The 22,723-nt window shown below is 44.5% G+C and overlaps 1 protein-coding gene across 1 annotated transcript in view; it reads left to right on the top strand.

Moving 5' to 3' along the window:
* The first annotated feature begins 357 nt into the window (after positions 1-357).
* The window catches only part of LOC126094960 (myrosinase 1-like), a 121,044-nt gene continuing 98,678 nt past the window's right edge, over positions 358-22,723 (top strand). Inside the window, exon 1 of the mRNA XM_049909615.1 lies at positions 358-501. Coding sequence (XP_049765572.1) covers positions 358-501 — 144 coding nt within the window. The remainder of the gene's footprint in view (positions 502-22,723) is intronic.

Genomic DNA, 22,723 nt, shown 5'->3' on the forward strand with positions numbered 1-22,723 from the left:
CAGTTTGTTCTTACTCCTCGCGCTCTCCACATTAAGCAAACAAGAGACCCACTGCCTGAAATTCTGCCTTTCATTGTCATAACTTTGGATCGTTCTCCATCAATAGTAACGGCCCCTATTTATATCTCAGGCTGTTGCCTCTCACTTTCTGTACCTGTCACTGTTCGGTCCCTTTCATGTAGCTGACTTGTTTAAAAACTTCCGCAAAATTCACTGGCCTCAATCAGTTATTTTACATCTACTTTCCAGCTGTGTCCATTTCCGATAGGAAAATGAAGGTAGTGAACTTCGTCGTCCAACGGGTTTTCTGTCATTTCATGTAAAAATACACTGCTCCTCTTGCAGTGACACACCGCTATGTATGCAGGCAAGGGCGAGAACATCTGGGACTACAAGCTCCACGAACATCCGGAGTACGGCACGAATGGTGACAACGGCGACGTGGCCTGCGACTCGTACCACAAGTACCAGGAGGAGGTGCAGATGCTGAAGGCGATCAACGTGAGTACTAGCTGGCGTTACGCAGGTGTGGTACTCGGTAAATCTACCGTGTTATGACGTGGCACACTTGTAGCACAGACTCTGCTGTCTCATATTAATGAAGTACACCATTTCTCAGAAAAACTGCAACGTCAAGACAAGGCATGGAACAAACGTCAAATTCGAATGAAGTGTACTACGGGTTGGGCACAATAAAACGCCAGGAAAACGTATCATGCGCCTCAGGATAAGCAAAGCAGTTTACATTATTTGTTGCCAGGTGCGTTTTGATTCAGATGGATTATCTGTCTTATGGTGCATGAAGTATTTTCCCGGCCAGTTTCACTTTGCCCATTGTTTACATTTTTGGATATGCTGATGATTAGAATTTAAAAGCAACTATACAAAACAGGTAAAAGTAACACCATCTACATTCTGTATATAATTAAGAAATACGCCATACGTCTCTCATTTGAAAGTTATTTGTTTGGGAGTAAACTATGATGTTTGGTTTTGTGGGGCGCTCAAATGCGCAATCATCAGCGCCCATACTAAGTCCCAGTTTTAACACAGTCCAATTTTTACACAGCCGAATCCAGCCACTGTCACGAATGATGATGATCATGATGATGAAATGATGAGGACAACACAAACACCCAGACCGTGTGCAGAGGAAATCCCCAGTGCGGCAGGAAATCGAACCCGGGACCCCGTGATCCTGAGGTAGCAATGCTAGCCACTAGATCACGGGCTGCGGACTTAATGAGTAAATGATCTTATGTGTCGTCCAAGAACGTTTGTCTACCGTTTCCTGACTGTGACACGAACGTGGCTGTTGAGACTGTGGACTGTGGTTTGTAGTCTGCAATACTCCTGCTCTTATGGACGGAATCCTTCGAATGTCATGCGAATGGGGAATCTAATAGCTCAGGTGCACCGTCGCTACTGGAGCCCCAGAGGAGAGACATACAGTTTATGAGGGCGTGCTGGATCGTACAGCCATTCAGCATAATTTGATTCAGGAAATGGGACCGTTTCCAGCAGGACAAATATTCACGAGGGCAGTGTGACGACGTCAAGAATACCGCAGAGTGTCGGTACAGCAACCACATTGTGACTTCCCATGACTCTACAGTAAAGAGAAGTGACCCAATAGTAGTGCGAGCAAGGACAAGACTGGGCACATGACTAGCATCAGTTCGTCTTTTCAGACAAATCCAGGCTTTGTATATAAAATCACGACGGATGTATCCCTGTGAATAGTCCCTGACTAGAATAAACGTTTCTAGAGTGCATTCATAATCGTTTTATCAAGTCAGCACCTGGTGTGACGGTATGAGGTATTGGTCAACAACACGATCATTTCTGGTTTGCATAGGTGGTGCTATGAACAGTAGCCTTTACATTCCGACGTGTTATGCCAGCAGTTTTGGGCTGTTTTTGAGGATCATGCGACATATTTCAACTATATAATACAAGACTGCATGTTCCTCAGACTATCGTCACTTACTTGTGCTGCACCAACTACCCTCTAGACAGCTTTGAAAGCTGCTATTCTAATTTCGCTTCCAGTGCTGGAATACTGCTGAGGCAATACCTCTGTTAGCCACAGGTGCTGGAATACTGCTGAGGCAATACCTCTGTTAGCCACAGTGGCGAACATAATTACCTCAGACTGTGGTCTGATGTTGCATTGCTGTGATCTCTACATACTAAAACAGGTGGGGATTGACCATAACAAATTTGAGAAAACCTACCACAAACCCTCGCAGCCCACACCTAGTAGTATGTTGCCCTCGACTGCTACCAGCTCCAAGACATACTCTGTACCAGCTGTCAGATCACCCAGCATCGTCTACATCTGCCCACTATCTCTGCAACCTGCTGGTTTATGGGCTGCTGCTAGATGTGGTACTGTGGGGCTTGCACTAGTACCATCAAGCCAAGGACACCGCCCGAGTGACACCAGCTGGCCTCTGTGAGTCTTCATGGATCTTGGGTGTGGGTCCATCGCATGAAACGTGTGATTTCCCACAGAAGGGTCCGGCTGTTCTACGCCAGTTCCTGCGTTTTGGCAGGTGTCTGATGTCAGTCACGACTCAGCAGGGTTTCTTGCTACTGTTCTTCACTGAGGTAGCGCACAGACGTGCCGTCCTCGTCTGCAGCGTGCCAAGCACGTGGCATCGTAATTTTCTCAGGTTACCTTGGCCACCTGTGCTTCAACACATGAATTCAAGTTGCCACCAGCAGTCATTGTACGAGAGTCACAGTGAATAATGACTTTAATTCCTAATGGAGTATTTCCAAGAAACTGGTAGTACGTACCTTTCATCTTGCATGGTATCCTTAGTCCAATATCCTCCAAAAAACAGCGTCCACAACACAGACACTACAACAGTACTTCCAGAAATAGCCAATTACTGCCAGCAACATGTGTGTCAGCATTCAGCATCATCATCTCAGTGGAGTGAATGAAAGCAAACTGATTTTATTTACACCAGTGATCGAAAATGGAGAAGCAATTACATGGGAGAGTTGTCCTGAAGGACTGATTCGTGAAATTTTGCTAAGCGTTGATTTGAATGGGTGGATAATACTAGATGAATATTTAATGGTGTGTGCCTATATAAGTATGGAAATGCAGTTTGCTGGAGCATAGTGCCCCACCTTCAGCGTGTCGTGTTTCAAATGTAAAAGCCATGGGCAGTTTGCTGGAGAATACAAAGAGTGTGCATGATTACGAGACACATGCGAGGATTAAGAAACATTAGTAGGAAAAATTATGATATGATATTAGTTGAAGTCTTTTTCTGTGTTTTTCTTTTTATTTTGTCCTGTTGTCGTACATTCAGACTTTGCAATCAGTAAACCTGGGGAACGACACGTTACCACTACAGTGGCGGTTCAGTCTACTTTTGCAGTGTCTCACATGAGGAAAGATAACGCGTACAGCATAAGCAGTTAGAACAATTACAAGAAACCAGAGCCTTGTTAAGATTATCGGCATCCATCCCACAAAGTAGTGCAACTATCTCGGTTTTTTGTGTAAAACAAGAGAGGCTGTGTTGACATTTGTGGACAATATTTTAAGACTCTGAAGCAGAGTTGTTGATCAGAGGTACAGCTCTTACATACGGGCTAAATCACGTTACAAAGGAAATGCGAAAACGTATGTGATATATCATGCAGAATGAAGGAATTTTTATACATCTGACAGTCTGGGTTGAGTCTTATTGCAGCGTTATAGGAGAGAGAATAGCTGTAGATATTATTGGGCGAATTTAAACAGTGTGTGAGAAAGATAGGGTGAGTCCATCCGAAGCTGCATGGAGAGCAATAGGAAACTTAATGTCAATACATATGGCTTGTATTAAGAAAGATATGGTCAAAATTTCCGAAAGACTTAACAGGAGTCACATGAATGTCATTACTATCATAAGACTTGGCAGCAGTTGCCTAATTCCGTGAAAGAAAGCCTTTCTTTTTTCCACCGACTTCAGATGTTACTGATGTAGCTGATCAGGCCACATATGGAGATATTGCTGTAAGATGGCAACCTATTGTTAAACGTTAGTCTCTCCAGGATTCTGAATGGAGCTCCTAGTTAATTTTAGCATAGCAGAAACACGTGCTCAGGCGGAATTTTGATTAACTGGTTTCGCAGGTAGAGGAAGACATCAGTTTTTATTGGATACAAGAGTGCACATGTTTTTCGTAAGTTTAGAGACAATATTATGGAAATGATAGATTGCTATTCAGCATATAGAGGAGAAGTTGACTCGCAGACAGGGGCGAAAAGAAAGTACTACACACGTGAGCTCGAGATCAAAAGGTCTTCTATTAACATAGAAAACACACACAATCACAGAAGAACAGCTCACACCCGCATAATCACTGTCTCTGGCCACTGACGGCGTTTTAACCTAGAGAAAACTGTTGTCTGCGTTATGTTTCCACAAGCTCATCCTTGGTGTAAGGGGAAGCAACTGAACTGTGTTCAAGACCACTGAGAAAGCGCTGAAAGGTATAGGAAAACTGCTGTGGATGAGTGTAGGGGCTCATCTGTTGGCAAACAGGTTATGGGTGATTGATCCACTGAGAGAAAAATGATGAATTAGGTAAATCACACAGTTTTGTACAAAGGAATATTTTACATGTACAGCAGGTGGAGGATGAGCAGGTGGTACCCTTCAGAATAGATAACTTGGGGAGTGAAGACATTAATTTGTTTGCAGATTTGTTAGTCACCAGTTAGGAGATTCTGGAGAGAGATATTCTAAATAAGATGAATCGAACCCTACATATAAACAAACCACCAGTATATAATGAAAGGAAACGGAAAAATTATCCAAGGAGGAATTGTTGTTGGATTTTGAAGACAGGTTTAATCTTTCTTGGGCTGTAGCACAACACAGATTCCGAATTAGAAATGGGCAATTTGTATCAGAGCCATGTCTGGACATTATAATGTGCAGCTGGTGATAGAATTCTTTAAACAAAATTTATGAAACAGTATTATTGAGGAAAGTAGCAGTCTTTGGCGAACACCAGGAAGAAAAGGAACTGATGGAGCCAAAGCTTAAAATTTTTGCTTTGACTACAGGTATCTTACCAGTTATCTGATTACAGACACTTATCCGGTACCAAACATAACTGTCACTTTGTACAGTTTGGGACAGTGCAGCTACTTTTCCAGCGTGAATCTGGGGAGTTGGAAGTAGAAATGGAGGAAGGAAGGAAAACGGCATTTATACATCTTTGAGCACGACCAATATCACTATATGCTGTTTGGTTTGGAAAATACGTCAGTCACATTTCAGTGATTGTCAGATGAAGTTTCATGAGAGTTAAGACCAAGGCAGATTATTGGATGGCGTAGCGGTCTTTGCGAAGGATATAAAGGAGCATGTGCAATGACTAAAATCCATGTTCCGGTGGTTGCATGCAGCACACTTAACACTAAAGTAGTCTCGCTTCACACTACAAGAGGTGTAGTATTTGGGCCTTATTATTACTTGTGATGGGGTCTGGACAGATCCTACATTAATGAAGAGAATATAAGATTTTCGTACACTTTGTAGAGGGAAAAATTTACTCTCATATTTGGGTTTAGCGAATTACTATACAAAGCTTATCCCAAAATTTACAGAAATAGCATGACCTCTCATCATTTACTTGTCGAAAAACGTTGTACGGTAAAATTCCATTGGAAATCAATGAAGACATGTTCAAAGGATTAAAAGAACAAATGACAGCCAGTCAGGCGTTAATTATTACAAACTGTGGAAAAAAGTCGATACTGTTTTGTGATGCAAATAATTGCATGCTTGCTATGTATTAAGTCAAGAAGTAAAGGCGGAATGGAAATCGATATCCTGTGCCACACACTAGCTACATAAAATGGAGAGGAAAAATTCGGCCATGAAGAAGCTAAGCCCCATTTGTGGAGTACCAAATTTCTGATGATTTCTATATGGTAGAAAATTTATTCTAGTAACGCATCATGTCACACTAAAGTGGCTGCCGCGATTGAAAGATCCATCAGCTAAAAGTACATAGGGCACTGAAGCATAGCGAACACGAATTTAGAGGTAATCCATCGACCTGGAAAATGCAAATCGCCTCAGTATTACAAAGACTGGGTCACACCAGTACAGAACGTCAGGCGGAGCAAATATCTGACGAAGACTATAAACTATCTACAATGCAACGACAATTTAACAGTGTGTTAAGTGAGAAGACAATATTAAGCAACATGTTAGGGTTCCGCAATGATGGATGGGGAAGCGTTGACTGAGGCATATGATCAAGGCTTATCAAGGATTGGGGGTCGGAGAGTCATGGAAATGGAGGTACCCAAACAGTACTGGTACTATACTTGTTACAGGATGTGGCAAAGTGTCTGAAGGGCTGTTTACTGTGTGCACATTGAGCTGAGTTGAGCTATCAAGTCGTACACTTCAGAGCTTAATGGAGGCTAATAACCCTTTTGAAATTATTGGCAGGGAAATGCGATATACTGACTATAGCGGAACATTTTTCATGCAACGTGCAACTGGTGGCTATTCCAAAACAGCAATGTGACACTGTAGCTCGCCCCATCGTAAAAAATTTCTTGTTCGAGTTTGGTGTTCCAGAAACGTTAATATTGGACGATGGCACTAATTTTATGGCAGAACTAAAACACTTTGCCATTTATTGTGTATTCGTTATTTAAGTACCTCACCCAGTATGATGAATAGTGGTGTGAGCGTAGTACAGGTCTGGTTAGACCTGTTAAATACTTGTTTGGCCCTGACAGGCTGTTCTGCACTTTTGCCGTCTGTGTAGGGGATACTTCCATAGAAGTAGCTGATTTACAGACCATGGACAGCTAACTTCTACCCTGCTACCACCGACTCAGTTTCTGGGTGGTCTACAACAAGCTTGGGAGGAGCTGTCAACTAGAGTGGAACTGATTATACCTCTGGAAGTAAATATCTGGTCAAGATACCACCAGATACGCCAGATATGAGTGTCATGCAATCCCATAAAATGGAGTAATTTTGGAAAGTTTGTGACAGTCATGCTGAAGAAATTTCGGTAAGAGCACCAGATGGAAAGACACATTCATTAATGTCAACAAAGTGCAACGCTACGAAAGAGAGGAAATTACTGTGTGCCCATCCACAGCACTCATAATTGTCACAGAGACAAATGAGCCACTTCTAGGAGAACAGGTGCATAGTGATGCCCACTATATATGCCTGCAACACGACTTTATTTTCAGAAGGCTCGACATGTCCTGATGTACTCTGTATATGGTACAGTTATAATAAATTGTTATGAACAAGTGAAAGGAAACAGAATGTGTTGATCTGTGATGCAACTGATTATTACCAAATGGTACCCAATATGATATCTCAGTAACTAGTTTTCGGCTTCTGGTAACAACAACCGGCGTTACAGCTCCAAACCGCATATTTCCACTTCTGTACATGCTTGACAATCATTTGGAAGTATTACTAGAAACCTTACCTTCCTGAATGCTAACTGAAATACCACCTTACTCAGCTCTCGGCATGGGCTCATAGCCATTGAGGCAGGGAACATTATCACAGAACCAATGTTGCAACATCTTCAGCAATATCACAGTACATACCAACGCCAAGCCAGCCGTTGTGGCCGAGCGATTCTAGGCGCTTCAGTCTGGAACCGCACTGCTGCTTCGGTCGCAGGTTCGAATCCTGCCTCGGGCATGGATGTGTGTGATGTCCTTAGGTTAGGTAGGTTTAAGTAGTTCTAGGTTCTAGGGGATTGATGACCTCAGATGTTGTCCCATAGTGCTCAGAGCCATTTTGAACCCACCGGTAGGAGAGAATGGACGTTGTGTGTGTCATGCCAAACTAACGAGATGGGCGCAGAGGCTGGAACACGCGCGGAACCCCAAAGGAAGGTGTTTATGTCATACCAAACTCACGAGATGGCCGCAGAGACTGGAACACGGCCGGACCCCTTTGTCGGCTGGCACTTCAGGCCACCAAAGACGTTGGGAGAGGTTGGGCCATCACAACAAGAAGTGAGAAGCAGCTATACGCGAAAGAGAGACAGACCATTTCGCGCCATAGTGTAAAATTTGCGGAAGACGGTGACGGGATTGGCGCAGAGCGCGTAGAGATACATATTAAAAGTTTGGCGGCAACAGTAATCGCGGGAGAATTCTGTGTCATGGCTGGGTACAAACGCGCACGGATACATGGAAGTCTGTGTCGTAATTGGCTACCAACGCGCACGGATCCATGCTGCGAAGAACGGCCAAGTTTGCAAAAATCTGAATGAGGACTCTGGGGGTCGTGACTGGACCGGAGCAGTCGCGGTGTCTGGCTGCCCTTCTTGGAGAGCGTGGAGAGAAGTAGGTTGGAGAAGTTACCGGCATTGAGTCCAGTGGTTACTCTCCAAGTCTGAGTAGTGTAGAGCATACGACTCCACACACGTTGCATTATCTGTTCCTCTGAGGAGAGAAACAGATTTGTACTAACTTGTGGTGTTCATATGCAATCTGAAGTGTGCCTTTGCTGCTGCGCACTTGAGTCGACCAACTACTCTTAGCATATATCCAAGTAGCTTGAGTATTGACTCGTGACGGACTCCGCAATTGAACACTTACGTACAGGAGTTTACAGACGCAAACCACGTCCACGTCTGAGATTAAAGCCAAGCTCGCTCACGGGAAAGACGGTATCACGACGTTGGCTGTGCCGACCGTCGTTATCATCACGGAGAATTACGGTGATATTAGCAATCATCAGCCAAAGTAGGGCACTGTAATTCTAAATGATTCTAAAAGAATTCGTATTCCACTAGCTCTTTGACTGGCGCTCTCTGAGTCTTTTTCCGTTCAGTTAGAACTTCGCTAGAGTCACTTGGGGGTTCAGTGTTGACTTAAGGAGTTAGGAAAAGAGGATACATTGTGCCAATGAGAGGCTAGTAAGGTTAGCGAGTGTACTGGATTGTCATGTTAGGGTATAAATATTGCCCGTCCTGTTTTCTGAATAAATCTTAATTTGGTATCATATGCTAATCACCGCATTATTGATTTCGTAGCTAGCAATAACCATATTTTTGTTTAATAATTAGAGTGTAATGATAATTTCGATGCAAACAATACTGGGGGTATTACTGCGCGTTTAAACAGAGCCAAATTAAGTCAGACAGCATCTCAAGGTCGACTAAGATTACCAGTCGATATATTTCAATATATCGATAACTATACAATAAAACACCCCGTACGTTGCACTTCAGTTTCGTAAGCATCTAGTCTCAGCAACTCTTACATGAAGTGTCGAGGGAAGTCATGCAAACAAAATAAATTAATAAGTTAACTTATATTTCGTTTCTTTATTTGCTGGTCATTCGTGAGATGTCGGGATATCTATAAGTAAAAATGCCATTCCGCAAAACCAAGTCCTAAGAGTAATAGAATACCCTCAAACTGTAGAAACAGTTGGGTATTTTAGTAATAGTTCGACAGTAAAAAAATTCCAACGCCATATTTTCTTAATAATCTAGAACCCATCAAAGGATGTAATAATATGATTAATTACAACGATGTACCTAAAGAGGCGTTAGTTAGTGTTCATTGCAGATGACTTTAGTTCATAACCGCGCTAATAACACTGGGTTTCATTTACGTTATACACTCCTGGAAATGGAAAAAAGAACACATTGACACCGGCGTGTCAGACCCACCATACTTGCTCCTGACACTGCGAGAGGGCTGTACAAGCAATGATCACACGCACGGCACAGCGGACACACCAGGAACCGCGGTGTTGGCCGTCGAATGGCGCTAGCTGCGCAGCATTTGTGCACCGCCGCCGTCAGTGTCAGCCAGTTTGCCGTGGCATACGGAGCTCCATTGCAGTCTTTAACACTGGTAGCATGCCGCGACAGCGTGGACGTGAACCGTATGTGCAATTGACGGACTTTGAGCGAGGGCGTATAGTGGGCATGCGGGAGGCCGGGTGGACGTACCGCCGAATTGCTCAACACGTGGGGCGTGAGGTCTCCACAGTATATCGATGTTGTCGCCAGTGGTCGGCGGAAGGTGCACGTGCCCGTCGACCTGGGACCGGACCGCAGGGACGCACGGATGCACGCCAAGACCGTAGGATCCTACGCAGTGCCGTAGGGGACCGCACCGCCACTTCCCAGCAAATTAGGAACACTGTTGCTCCTGGGGTGTCGGCGAGGACCATTCGCAACCGTCTCCATGAAGCTGGGCTACGGTCCCGCACACCGTTAGGCCGTCTTCCGCTCACGCCCCAACATCGTGCAGCCCCCCTCCAGTGGTGTCGCGACAGGCGTGAATGGAGGGACGAATGGAGACGTGTCGTCTTCAGCGATGAGAGTCGCTTCTGCCTTGGTGCCAATGATGGTCGTATGCGTGTTTGGCGCCGTGCAGGTGAGCGCCACAATCAGGACTGCATACGACCGAGGCACACAGGGCCAACACCCGGCATCATGGTGTGGGGAGCGATCTCCTACACTGGCCGTACACCACTGGTGATCGTCGAGGGGACACTGAATAGTGCTCGGTACATCCAAACCGTCATCAAACCCATCGTCCTACCATTCCTAGACCGGCAAGGGAACTTGCTGTTCCAACAGGACAATGCACGTCCGCATGTATCCCGTGCCACCCAACGTGCTCTAGAAGGTATAAGTCAACTACCCTGGCCAGCAAGATCTCCGGATCTGTCCCCCATTGAGCATGTTTGGGACTGGATGAAGCGTCGTCTCACGCGGTCTGCACGTCCAGCACGAACGCTGGTCCAACTGAGGCGCCAGGTGGAAATGGCATGGCAAGCCGTTCCACAGGACTACATCCAGCATCTCTACGATCGTCTCCATGGGAGAATAGCAGCCTGCGTTGCTGCGAAAGGTGGATATACACTGTACTAGTGCCGACATTGTGCATGCTCTGTTGCCTGTGTCTATGTGCCTGTGGTTCTGTCAGTGTGATCATGTGATGTATCTGACCCCAGGAATGTGTCAATAAAGTTTCCCCTTCCTGGGACAATGAATTCACGGTGTTCTTATTTCAATTTCCAGGAGTGTATAATGGTAAAACAGAGATTTCTAAACCACATTTTAAAATATAAAACAGTCTCAGAGGCAGGTGACGATTCCGACCATTTATGTTGCAGATTTAATTTGGGAAAGTATAAAATTAAACTTGGACGAATTGAAAGATACAGTTTGTTTCTAGTTTCAAAGGGAGCATTGTGCAACGATCAGTTTAAATAGGGGGAAGAAATACACTCCTGGAAATGGAAAAAAGAACACATTGACACCGGTGTGTCAGACCCACCATACTTGCTCCGAACACTGCGAGAGGGCTGTACAAGCAATGATCACACGCACGGCACAGCGGACACACCAGGAACCGCGGTGTTGGCCGTCGAATGGCGCTAGCTGCGCAGCATTTGTGCACCGCCGCCGTCAGTGTCAGCCAGTTTGCCGTGGCATACGAAGCTCCATCGCAGTCTTTAACACTGGTAGCATGCCGCGACAGCGTGGACATGAACCGTATGTGCAGTTGACGGACTTTGAGCGAGGGCGTATAGTGGGCATGCGGGAGGCCGGGTGGACGTACCGCCGAATTGCTCAACACGTGGGGCGTGAGGTCTCCACAGTATATCGATGTTGTCGCCAGTGGTCGGCGGAAGGTGCACGTGCCCGTCGACCTGGGACCGGACCGCAGTGACGCACGGATGCACGCCAAGACCGTAGGATCCTACGCAGTGCCGTAGAGTACCGCACCGCCACTTCCCAGCAAATTAGGGACACCGTTGCTCCTGGGGTATCGGCGAGGACCATTCGCAACCGTCTCCATGAAGCTGGGCTACGGTCCCGCACACCGTTAGGCCGTCTTCCGCTCACGCCCCAACATCGTGCAGCCCCCCTCCAGTGGTGTCGCGACAGGCGTGAATGGAGGGACGAATGGAGACGTGTCGTCTTCAGCGATGAGAGTCGCTTCTGCCTTGGTGCCAATGATGGTCGTATGCGTGTTTGGCGCCGTGCAGGTGAGCGCCACAATCAGGACTGCATACGACCGAGGCACACAGGGCCAACACCCGGCATCATGGTGTGGGGAGCGATCTCCTACACTGGCCGTACACCACTGGTGATCGTCGAGGGGACACTGAATAGTGCACGGTACATCCAAACCGTCATCGAACCCATCGTTCTACCATTCCTAGACCGGCAAGGGAACTTGCTGTTCCAACAGGACAATGCACGTCCGCATGTATCCCGTGCCACCCAACGAGCTCTAGAAGGTGTAAGTCAACTACCCTGGCCAGCAAGATCTCCGGATCTGTCCCCCATTGAGCATGTTTGGGACTGGATGAAGCGTCGTCTCACGCGGTCTGCACGTCCAGCACGAACGCTGGTCCAACTGAGGCGCCAGGTGGAAATGGCATGGCAAGCCGTTCCACAGGACTACATCCAGCATCTCTACGATCGTCTCCATGGGAGAATAGCAGCCTGCATTGCTGCGAAAGGTGGATATACACTGTACTAGTGCCGACATTGTGCATGCTCTGTTGCCCGTGTCTATGTGCCTGTGGTTCTGTCAGTGTGATCATGTGATGTATCTGACCCCAGGAATGTGTCAATAAAGTTTCCCCTTCCTGGGACAATGAATTCACGGTGTTTTTTATTTCAATTTCCAGGAGTGTATAATATAAAACTGATTGGTAGCTCTGAGAAATGATATTCTGCCAGAAGGTGAGAACCAAAAAGAGAAAAATGACCCTGTGGAAATCCCTGCATAACGCACGAAGTATTGAATTTCATTGGCAAAAGGCGAGATGTAAAAATGCAAGTGCTGAAGTCGATAGAGGGGAGAGTGCAAGAAATATGACCGACAGTTGAAAAAGACAAACTGGGAATGGAAAAAGGAAAATGCAAGGCAGAAGCATTCATGCAGAGATAGGTGCCTCCTGAAGGAAAATCAAAGAAATCCTTTAAGGAAAGGTAAAGCTGTATCAGTATCAAGAGCTCGGATGGCACTCGAGTGGTAAGGGAAGAAGGGAAAACAGGAAGGTGGCAGAAATATACACAAAGGCTACACAGAGGAAACGAGATGCAAGGCAGTACTGTGGAAAAGGAAATGGCAGGAAATAATGATGATGTAGGTGATACGATACTGCGAGAAAAAAAGTGACCGAAAACTGAAGTAAGTAAGTCGAAAGAAGGCGCTTTAAGGTAACGGCATTCGCTCAGAATTACTGAGGTCCTTGAGAGAACACATTTCAAGACTGTTTCAATTGTTATGCAAAATATATGAGACAGATGAGATCCCCTCGGACTTACAGATGAGTGTAACAATAGCATTTCCAGAGAAAACGGGTGGCGACATGTTTGAGTATTACAGATTAATCGGTTTAGCAAAGTAAAGCAGCAAAATTTCACAATTATTTGCTGAAGCATAGGAAACATTGTTGAAGCTGACCAAGAGGAAGGTCGGTTTGGATTCGGGAGAAATGTATGTTAGTGTCGTGTGTCGATCCCCAGCAGATCACTTTGTCCACCATAGATCCCATCTTAGTAAGGCTTTTGTTAAATAAATATTTTTCGTATGATGTTTCTTTCATAATTTTGTTGTCTCGTCTTGTTTAAGGTCAATAAATCGATTGTGAATTAGACTATAACTTCTCCCTGATTAACAGTTCCTTCGCATTTTTATGGCAGTCTAGACGGTGGAATGAAGTAAGGCGAACCTACGATTACAGTCCTTGTAAATTTGGAGAAAATTGGACAATGTTGCCTGGAATATACAATTTTAATTAATGTAGAGTCCTGGAATCATATACTGGGGATGGAACCTATACGAGGCGAATGACGCCAATGAAAGACATTAGTTGAGAATGGTGTCAGAAAGGATTTTACCATATCCGCGTTGTTATTCAGTGTGTACATTGAGCAAGCATTAAAGGAAGTCAAGGAGAAATTTGGGAATGGAATGAGTGCCAAATAGGAGGAACAAAGTTAGAACAGGTGGACGGTTTCAAGTACTTAGGATGCATATTCTCACAGGATGGCAACATAGTGAAAGAACTGGAAGCGAGGAGTAGCAAAGCTAATGCAGTGAGCGCTCAGCTACGATCTACTCTCTTCTGCAAGAAGGAAGTCAGTACCAAGACTAAGTTATCTGTGCACCGTTCAATCTTTCGACCAAATTTGTTGAATGGGAGCGAAAGCTGGGTGGATTCGGGTTACCTTATCAACAAGGTTGAGGTTACGGATATGAAAGTAGCTAGGATGATTGCAGGTACTAGTAGATGGGAACAATGGCAGGAGGGTGTTCACAATGTGGAAATCAAAGAAAAACTGGGAATGAACTCTATAGATGTAGCAGTCAGGGCGAACAGGTTTGGATGGTAGGGTCATGTTACACGCATGGGAGAAGCAAGGTTACCCAAGAGACTCATGGATTCAGCAGTAGAGAGTAGGAGGAGTCGGGGCAGGCCGAGGAGAAGGTACCTGGATTCGGTTAAGAATGATTTTGAAGTAATAGGTTTAACATCAGAAGAGGCACCAATGTTAACACTGAATAGGGGATCATGGAGGAACTGTATAAGGGGGGCTATGCTCCAGACTGAACGCTGAAAGGCATAATCAGTCTTAAATGATGATGATGATGATGATGATGATGATGGAATGAAACTACAGGAAGAGGAAGTGAATAATTTGGCGTGTGCCGATAACCTTGTAATTGTGTTAGAGACAGCATAATACTTGCAAGAGCAGTCGAACACGATGAACAGTGATTTGAAAACATGTTATGAGAAGACTATCGACAAAAGTGAGCAAGGGTAATGTGATGCAGTGAATGGAATCAGTTGACGTTGTGGGAATTAAATTAGAAAATCTGATACAAAAAGTAGTAGACAAGTATTGCTGCATTGGCAGCAAAACATATGACGATAGTCGAAGGAGAGAGGATATGAAATGCAGACTGGCATCGGTGGGAAAAACATTTCTGAAAAACATAGATACATATATAAGTTTTAGTAAGGTTTTTCTGATTGTATTTGTCTGAACTGTAACCTCATACTGAAGTGGAAAGTTGTTAATACCTTCTACAACAAGAATAGAAGCATTTGAAACGAGGATGCTGAAGCTTACATTTGTAGAGTGAATAACTAATGAAGAGGTGCTAAGCTGGTTTTGGGAGATGAGTAACGTAAGGCGTAACTTGATTGAAAGCTCAGTTGATAGAACACATCCTGAGACGTGAAGCTATAGTCATTTTGGTAACGGGAGAGTCGGAGAAAGTGTCGAGAGGGAAAAGTTATGGAGTCACACCAAGGCCTGACTACTGCAAGCAGGTTCAAATGGATGCAGATTGCGGTAGTTAAGTGCTCAAACAGGTTTGCACAGCATAGACTAACGCTGGAAGCTGCACAAAAACACACTTCGAACTGAAGAGCAAAACAACAAAGCAACGATGAAGCCATTCTTCTCCACAGATGAATGTGTACGTCGAAGAAGTAATGAGTGACATAAAAGAAATCTTCGGAGGGGTGATTCAAATTGTGGGTGAATGGAGGCCAATGGTAGGATTCATCGATAACGTTGCCACCCGTAGCGAATCGGCGGATAAATCAGGACCTTTTGCAAGGAATGAACAGGCTACTGATCACAGATATTGATTGTGTGTAAGTCAAAGAAAGCCAAAAGTTTTAAGAAGCAACAGAAATGAGATAATAACTAAATTAACATCAGAACTAGAGACTATTTCGCAGGCGACATGAAGGTGAAATAACTTGGAAACAAAGCTATGTATGATGGACGGAGAAAGAGGCGGGTTACCGTAGGCAAAGGCAGTACTCAGTCCTTAAGCAAGGCTACTGTAGAGAAGCACAGCCATTACTTGACAAAGAAATTTCTGAGAATGCCGGTCTGGGAGTGAAACATGGGTTGTGAAGAAACTGGAAAAGAATAGAATCAAAGAGTGTTGAAATGTCACGTTGGAAAAGGCCGTTGAAAATTAAGTGTGGTGATAGTCAATGTGAATGATTACTGTAGAATCGGTGACAAAGGAGAATACGTAGAATAGTAACTAGGAGGAGAGACACGAGAAGTGTTACGACATTTGTTAATACACTCCTGGAAATTGAAATAAGAACACCGTGAATTCATTGTCCCAGGAAGGGGAAACTTTATTGACACATTCCTGGGGTCAGATACATCACATGATCACACTGACAGAACCACAGGCACATAGACACAGGCAACAGAGCATGCACAATGTCGGCACTAGTACAGTGTATATCCACTTTTCGCAGCAATGCAGGCTGCTATTCTCCCATGGAGACGATCGTAGAGATGCCGGATTTAGTCCTGTGGAACGGCTTGCCATGCCATTTCCACCTGGCGCCTCAGTTGGACCAGCGTTCGTGCTGGACGTGCAGACCGCGTGAGACGACGCTTCATCCAGTCCCAAACATGCTCAATGGGGGACAGATCCGGAGATCTTGCTGGCCAGGGTAGTTGACTTACACCTTCTAGAGCTCGTTGGGTGGCACGGGATACATGCGGACGTGCATTGTCCTGTTGGAACAGCAAGTTCCCTTGCCGGTCTAGGAATGGTAGAACGATGGGTTCGATGACGGTTTGGATGTACCGTGCACTATTCAGTGTCCCCTCGACGATCAGCAGTGGTGTACGGCCAGTGTAGGAGATCGCTCCCCACACCATGATGCCGGGTGTTGGCCCTGTGTGCCTCGGTCGTATGCAGTCCTGATTGTGGCGCTCACCTGCACGGCGTCAAACACGCATACGACCATCATTGGCACCAAGGCAGAAGCGACTCTCATCGCTGAAGACGACACGTCTCCATTCGTCCCTCCATTCACGCCTGTCGCGACACCACTAGAGGCGGGCTGCACGATGTTGGGGCGTGAGCGGAAGAAGGCCTAACGGTGTGCGGGACCGTAGCCCAGCTTCATGGAGACGGTTGCGAATGGTCCTCGCCGATACCCCAGGAGCAACAGTGTCCCTAATTTGCTGGGAAGTGGCGGTGCGGTCCCCTACGGCACTGCGTAGGATCCTACGGTCTTGGCGTGCATCCGTGCGTCGCTGCGGTCCGGTCCCAGGTCGACGGGCACGTGCACCTTCCGCCGACCACTGGCGACAACATCGATGTACTGTGGAGGCCTCACGCCCCACGTGTTGAGCAATTCGGCGGTTCGTCCACCCGGCCTCCCGCATGCCCACTATACGCCCTCGCTCAAAGTCCGTCAACTGCACATACGGTTCACGTCCACGCTGTCGCGGCATGCTACCAGTGTTAAAGACTGCGATGGAGCTCCGTATGCCACGGCAAACTGGCTGACACTGACGGCGGCGGTGCACAAATGCTGCGCAGCTAGCGCCATTCGACGGCCAACATCGCGGTTCCTGGTGTGTCCGCTGTGCCGTGCGTGTGATCATTGCTTGTACAGCCCTCTCGCAGTGTCCGGAGCAAGTATGGTGGGTCTGACACACCGGTGTCAGTGTGTTCTTTTTTCCATTTCCAGGAGTGTAGCTCCAGTGGCACTAGAAGGATTTATAAACCGAAAAATAGCAGGGTAAAGCAAAAGACAACATATATTTGATGTTGTTGAGTTACGTGTTGCTCTGATAGGAGAAGATTGGCACGAGAGAGGAATCCATCACGTGCCTTGTCAGACCAGTCAGGAGTTTAGGTAAGCGTCAGATACAGACAAATGAAAAAGATCGTATGCATGCAGTATCTGGTAAATGAACAGTCACAAATGCCAGTAGATTTCCAATTCATGAGGTAAGCACATAGTGGGTTAGCAATAAAACACGTCGATAATAAATCTAGTCTGTAGCACAAGATACTCTCAATAATCGTAAAACACGTTGTAGAAAAGGCACTGAATTACACAGCGTGAAGTTGAGGACCACTGCAATCCAGCATTAAGGCCCATATCCGAGTCTCTGAACTGGCTATGCGACCACATCGTGTGGCATTGCCCTCATTACACAATGCTAACATCGTATCTTTTTTGCGGGGAAATCGAAATTTCTGTCATGCCATAACTCAACAATAATTAAGGAATGATTATCCAGCCTGTCTTGAGACAGGATCATTTCGTTACATTCCATGGACTGTATAATTCCCGCTGTAAGACATTTGTATAGAATGCATGATTTTAGTTTTAACAGAGAATCGTCGAATTTATGACCGGGAAAACATAATCAAAGTATGATACGGTATGAGACTGAGAATATGGGGACCCACCTCAAGCACTGCAGAACATCGGCAGATGGCCCAACCCAATCCTCGCCGACTACCTCGTGGAGTAAGTTAGGGTGTTGTTTGAGAACTTTGGTGTCAGAGTGAGTACAGATGCCTCCACTATTTCTCACATGGGTTTCTGACCGTTGTGACACACCTCTGTCAGCCGTGGTCTTTCAATTGAAGTGATGGATCACTTTCAACGAGCCAGCAGCCTCCTCTGGCGGTCAGGCTCCCTCGCAGAATGCGTCGGGCATCGGCGACTACCTGGCCTCCCACACCGTGATCAGGGCCTATGGACTCGTGTATCGCCTGTACGACGAACAGTACAGGGCCACGCAAAATGGTATGCTTTTAAACATCGCTACACTTTATCTGATACATTCAATTAGGTTAGATGAACATTTTGTTTCAATACATCCATACCGAGGGGATCCTTCAGCATGCAGAACATGTCAGAAAACAATATTACGCAATAAATATTTTCGAAGAACAACAGATATGTTAATTCACCTAAAAAACATCGCAAGTTAAACAGTCCTCATGGATGTGGAATAGTTCAAAAATCATCATTATCATGATACGCTCCACTGTATAGTGAAAGTTTTACTCTATAAAGGGGAACGTCTTTACCAAAAAAATCGGAAGACCCTCATTGAGGGAAATGGCGACCCCACATTCATCAGTGTCTTTAAAAATTCCAGTCTCCCACAGTCATGTTTGAGACATGAGATGAAGATGAGATTTACACTAGCTTCCAACTCAGAATCCGTCACAGACATGAGGACCAGTAAAGTGGTTTCTATGTAGAGGAAAATATCCGTGGTTAAAGTGCAGTCGAATAGTAGTAGGAATCCTTGACAGGTTCAAGTGTGTGCCCGCAGTCAATGGGCTTGAAGAAATTTGAGGTTCTAATGCTGCATAACATCCACTTTAAGTTTGTTCGAACATATTCAATTCCCAGTTGGTCATTTTCAATTGTCGATCACATTTCTTGGACACTCCCCTCTGTCGACTTCCGCGCTTGCAGCTTTATATCTCGCCTTCTCCGAATGAAATTCAGTACTTCGTGCGCTATGTAGGGATTTCCACAGGGCCATTTTTCTCTTTTTCGTTCTCACCTGCCGGCAGAATATCATTGCTCAGAGCCACCAATTAGTTTTATATTATATTTCTTTCCCCTGTTTAAACTGATCGTTGCACAATGCTCCCTTTGAAACTAGAAACAAATTGTATCTTTCAATTTGTCCAAGTTTTATTTTCTACTTTTAGAAATTAAATCTGCAACATTTATGATCGGAATCGATACGTGCCCCTGAGACTGCTTTATATTTTAAAATATGGTTTAGAAATCTCTGTATCACTGTTATATAATGTCAATGAAACCCAGTGTTATTAGCGCGATTATGATCTACAGTCATCTGCAATGAAAACTAACAAACGTGTCTTTAGGTATATCTTCCATGGCTTCTGACATCACAAGCCATCAAGTAGTTCGTATACGGCAATTTCAAATCGAAGGCAGTTCTTATATCACAATTTCAAATCGAAGACAGTTCCTACAGATACAACTGAACATATTCCATCAACACTGTAAGTGAGGGTTGAAGGTCTCTGGGAGTCGAACTGCGTTGACGTCTTTTAGAAAGGGAGTTGAAGATGCGCACCTGAGTGCCTGCCACTGTCTCTGCCGTAAGAAGCGAAGCGTCTATTGGTAGTTTGAAGGCTTTATTGATTTGTATCTGAGGGTCTACAAAAGCACATTCAGTATACTCCTAATAGGCAATTTGAATCCAAATCTATATATTCATATTTAAACAGGCCACTTAGCGTCAATGAGAAGGTTAAATCTGCAATTTATATTTATAGTTTCTGATCTTTTCGCTTTAAAATAATAGTCTGGGATCTGGAAGCTGAGTGGGTAGAGGTCACATTGGACTAAAGGCAAACGTAGATAACATCTTAAGGGGCTCCGGAAAGGCTCAAAATCATGAAAAGTTCAATTTTTGCTTTTTTGCGTTTTCTGAATCTGCAGACTATTACCTTTTAATAGATATATAATTTATTCAATTCCGAAGACTACAACTATTTTTAAATTGTTTTTGAAATGTTTTCTACATGGGCGTGACCCACTGTGGCGCTGTTAAACTGCTGTCAAATGGTGTTATTATTAACGTCCGTGTTCATCAGGTACATTTTAGTGATGTGAGATAAAGTATGTGTTGTGGCTAACCTATTTTCAGAGACTTAGCAGCACCTGAACTGTTGAAAAAGTGTATTCACGGAAAAACTCAAAACTCCAATGAAAGTGTAAATAGTGTTATATGGTCGAGAATCCCCAAGACTGTATTTGTTGGAATAGAAACACTTCACTTTGGTGTGTATGATGCTGTTGCGACTTTCAATAATGGCAACATTGTAAGGTGCAAGGTATTTAGAAGTATGGGAATGAAGATAGGTTCTAACATGGTACGAGCGATGCTTGCTTTAGACAAGGAACACCTTCGGGCTGCAGACAGGGCTGTAAAGAGTCTAGAAATACAAGCAAGAGTAAACAGGAGGAGGAACAAGAGGAAGCTGCAGGATGGACCTGGAATGCACTAAAAAGTTAATCCAATCTTTGTCGCTCGATTACCAAAACTTTTATTTTCTCATACTAATTACATGTTTTCTAAGGATCTTCCAAACATATTTGTTTCAAACTTTCAGTAAATGTTATACAGTACCTTCTGCATAATTTGACACAGCCTTTTTCCGAAAAACTGTATATTTTTGAATATATAAATAAAAAATTGCAAAGAATGTTGTGAATTTTCATTACAATTGAAAAAAAATCATCTTTAATAACTGAACTAAAATTTTGTAAAATCCCTGTGTTAAGTTGTAGCCCATATTCCAATAAATAATCTGTAAAAAGTTCAACTTCCTACCCCAAATACTTTGTGAGGAAAGATGTAATTTATAAGCGGTATTTTAACATTGAGAGTATAGGGCGTTCTGGAGCCCCTTAAGGATGCAAGATAGGAGGCAATAGCTGTTGGAGGCAGTCCGTGATTAGTAAATGCAGCCAACACTTTTACAAACAGAACTACACATGAAATCCATGACGTGGATAAAAACAATTGTGTGTTCTTCCACCTTGGACCGTATGTCGACGTGTTCTGCACAAGTCTAAGCTTTACTCCGAGCACCGGATAGTGGATTCGTCTATTGAGCTCGTAAAGAGCAAATTGCGTTTCTAGCCAGTGGGACACAAAATATGCCGTTGCCTTCCTCCGATCCTTGAACTGACAAACCCAATCAGTTGTAGGGAGACCTATATTTCATTGTGGAATCCAGCCGCCACACAGCTGGGCATTTTTCAGTATAAAAAATACTGAGACATGAGAAAGAAGTGAAAACGACAGGATAAAAAGTCCTGGTATTAACCCGAGATCGAAGCCGACTCTTTCTGCATGGTACATTTAAGTGATGATCCAACTGGCAATCTGTTTGAGGCAGCGTAGGAATCACGCTGAGTATGCCGGGAAGTGAACCACATCAAATTCGACAGAAGACTTGGAAGGTGCTGACTGACAGCTACAGTTTACTGTAAGTGTGGTAACTACAACAGCTTATTGCTAACTTTTAACCTCTACCAGTCAAATTCTAACTATGGACTACCATATCATACATCTACACCTTACTTCGCAAGCCACCTTGGGATGTGTACGTTGTTTACTACTATCGCTGACCACTCTCCCTCTTCACCACCTTTCATCAAGTTGCGAATGTTTCATCGAAGGAACGATTATTGAAAAGACTTCATCTGAGCTTAAATCTCTTTCATTTTACGTTCATGGTCTTTTCGCGACATACACGTGGGAGCATCGATATATTGGTTAACTCTTCTAGGAATAGCATACCTGAAAACACTCCGAAGTACCAAGAAGAACCTGTTGGCCGCCGTCTTGCTGAGCCTCTACCTATCCATCTGCAGGTGAATCTTTTATTTAGGTACTCGCTTACAGTGAGAGCAAAATGAGGGGTTGCTGCATCCTATTGGAACACAACCATGTTAGCAATGCTTTCTTGCTGAAACTGTGGTTCCAGGAGTTGTTACAGCGTATCAAGATAAATGAATCCCGTAACTGTCTCTTGTGCAAAAATGAAGGCTTTGTAAATTCAAACCACGCGTTCATTTTCTTTCTGACACTTTGCCGTTTACTGGTAATGTGAGGTGGCTCGTTACACATTAGCTTCAGTTATATTTGTTACCTGTTCCGGAGATGTGGAATGTGGCATAATTAGTAAACGAACTTTGAACCATGAGACGTTCATTGTGTGCAGTTTCTATCCTATTACATCTCACAGCTTTGTGGGCTGCATAATCTTCACAATCTAATTTGTGAAGCACTTGAATGTTGTACGCATTTTTCTTTGGGTGTAAAACTTCCGAATTCC

This window comes from Schistocerca cancellata, chromosome 8 (genome assembly GCF_023864275.1).
Source record: "Schistocerca cancellata isolate TAMUIC-IGC-003103 chromosome 8, iqSchCanc2.1, whole genome shotgun sequence".
NCBI lineage: Eukaryota > Metazoa > Arthropoda > Insecta > Orthoptera > Acrididae > Schistocerca > Schistocerca cancellata.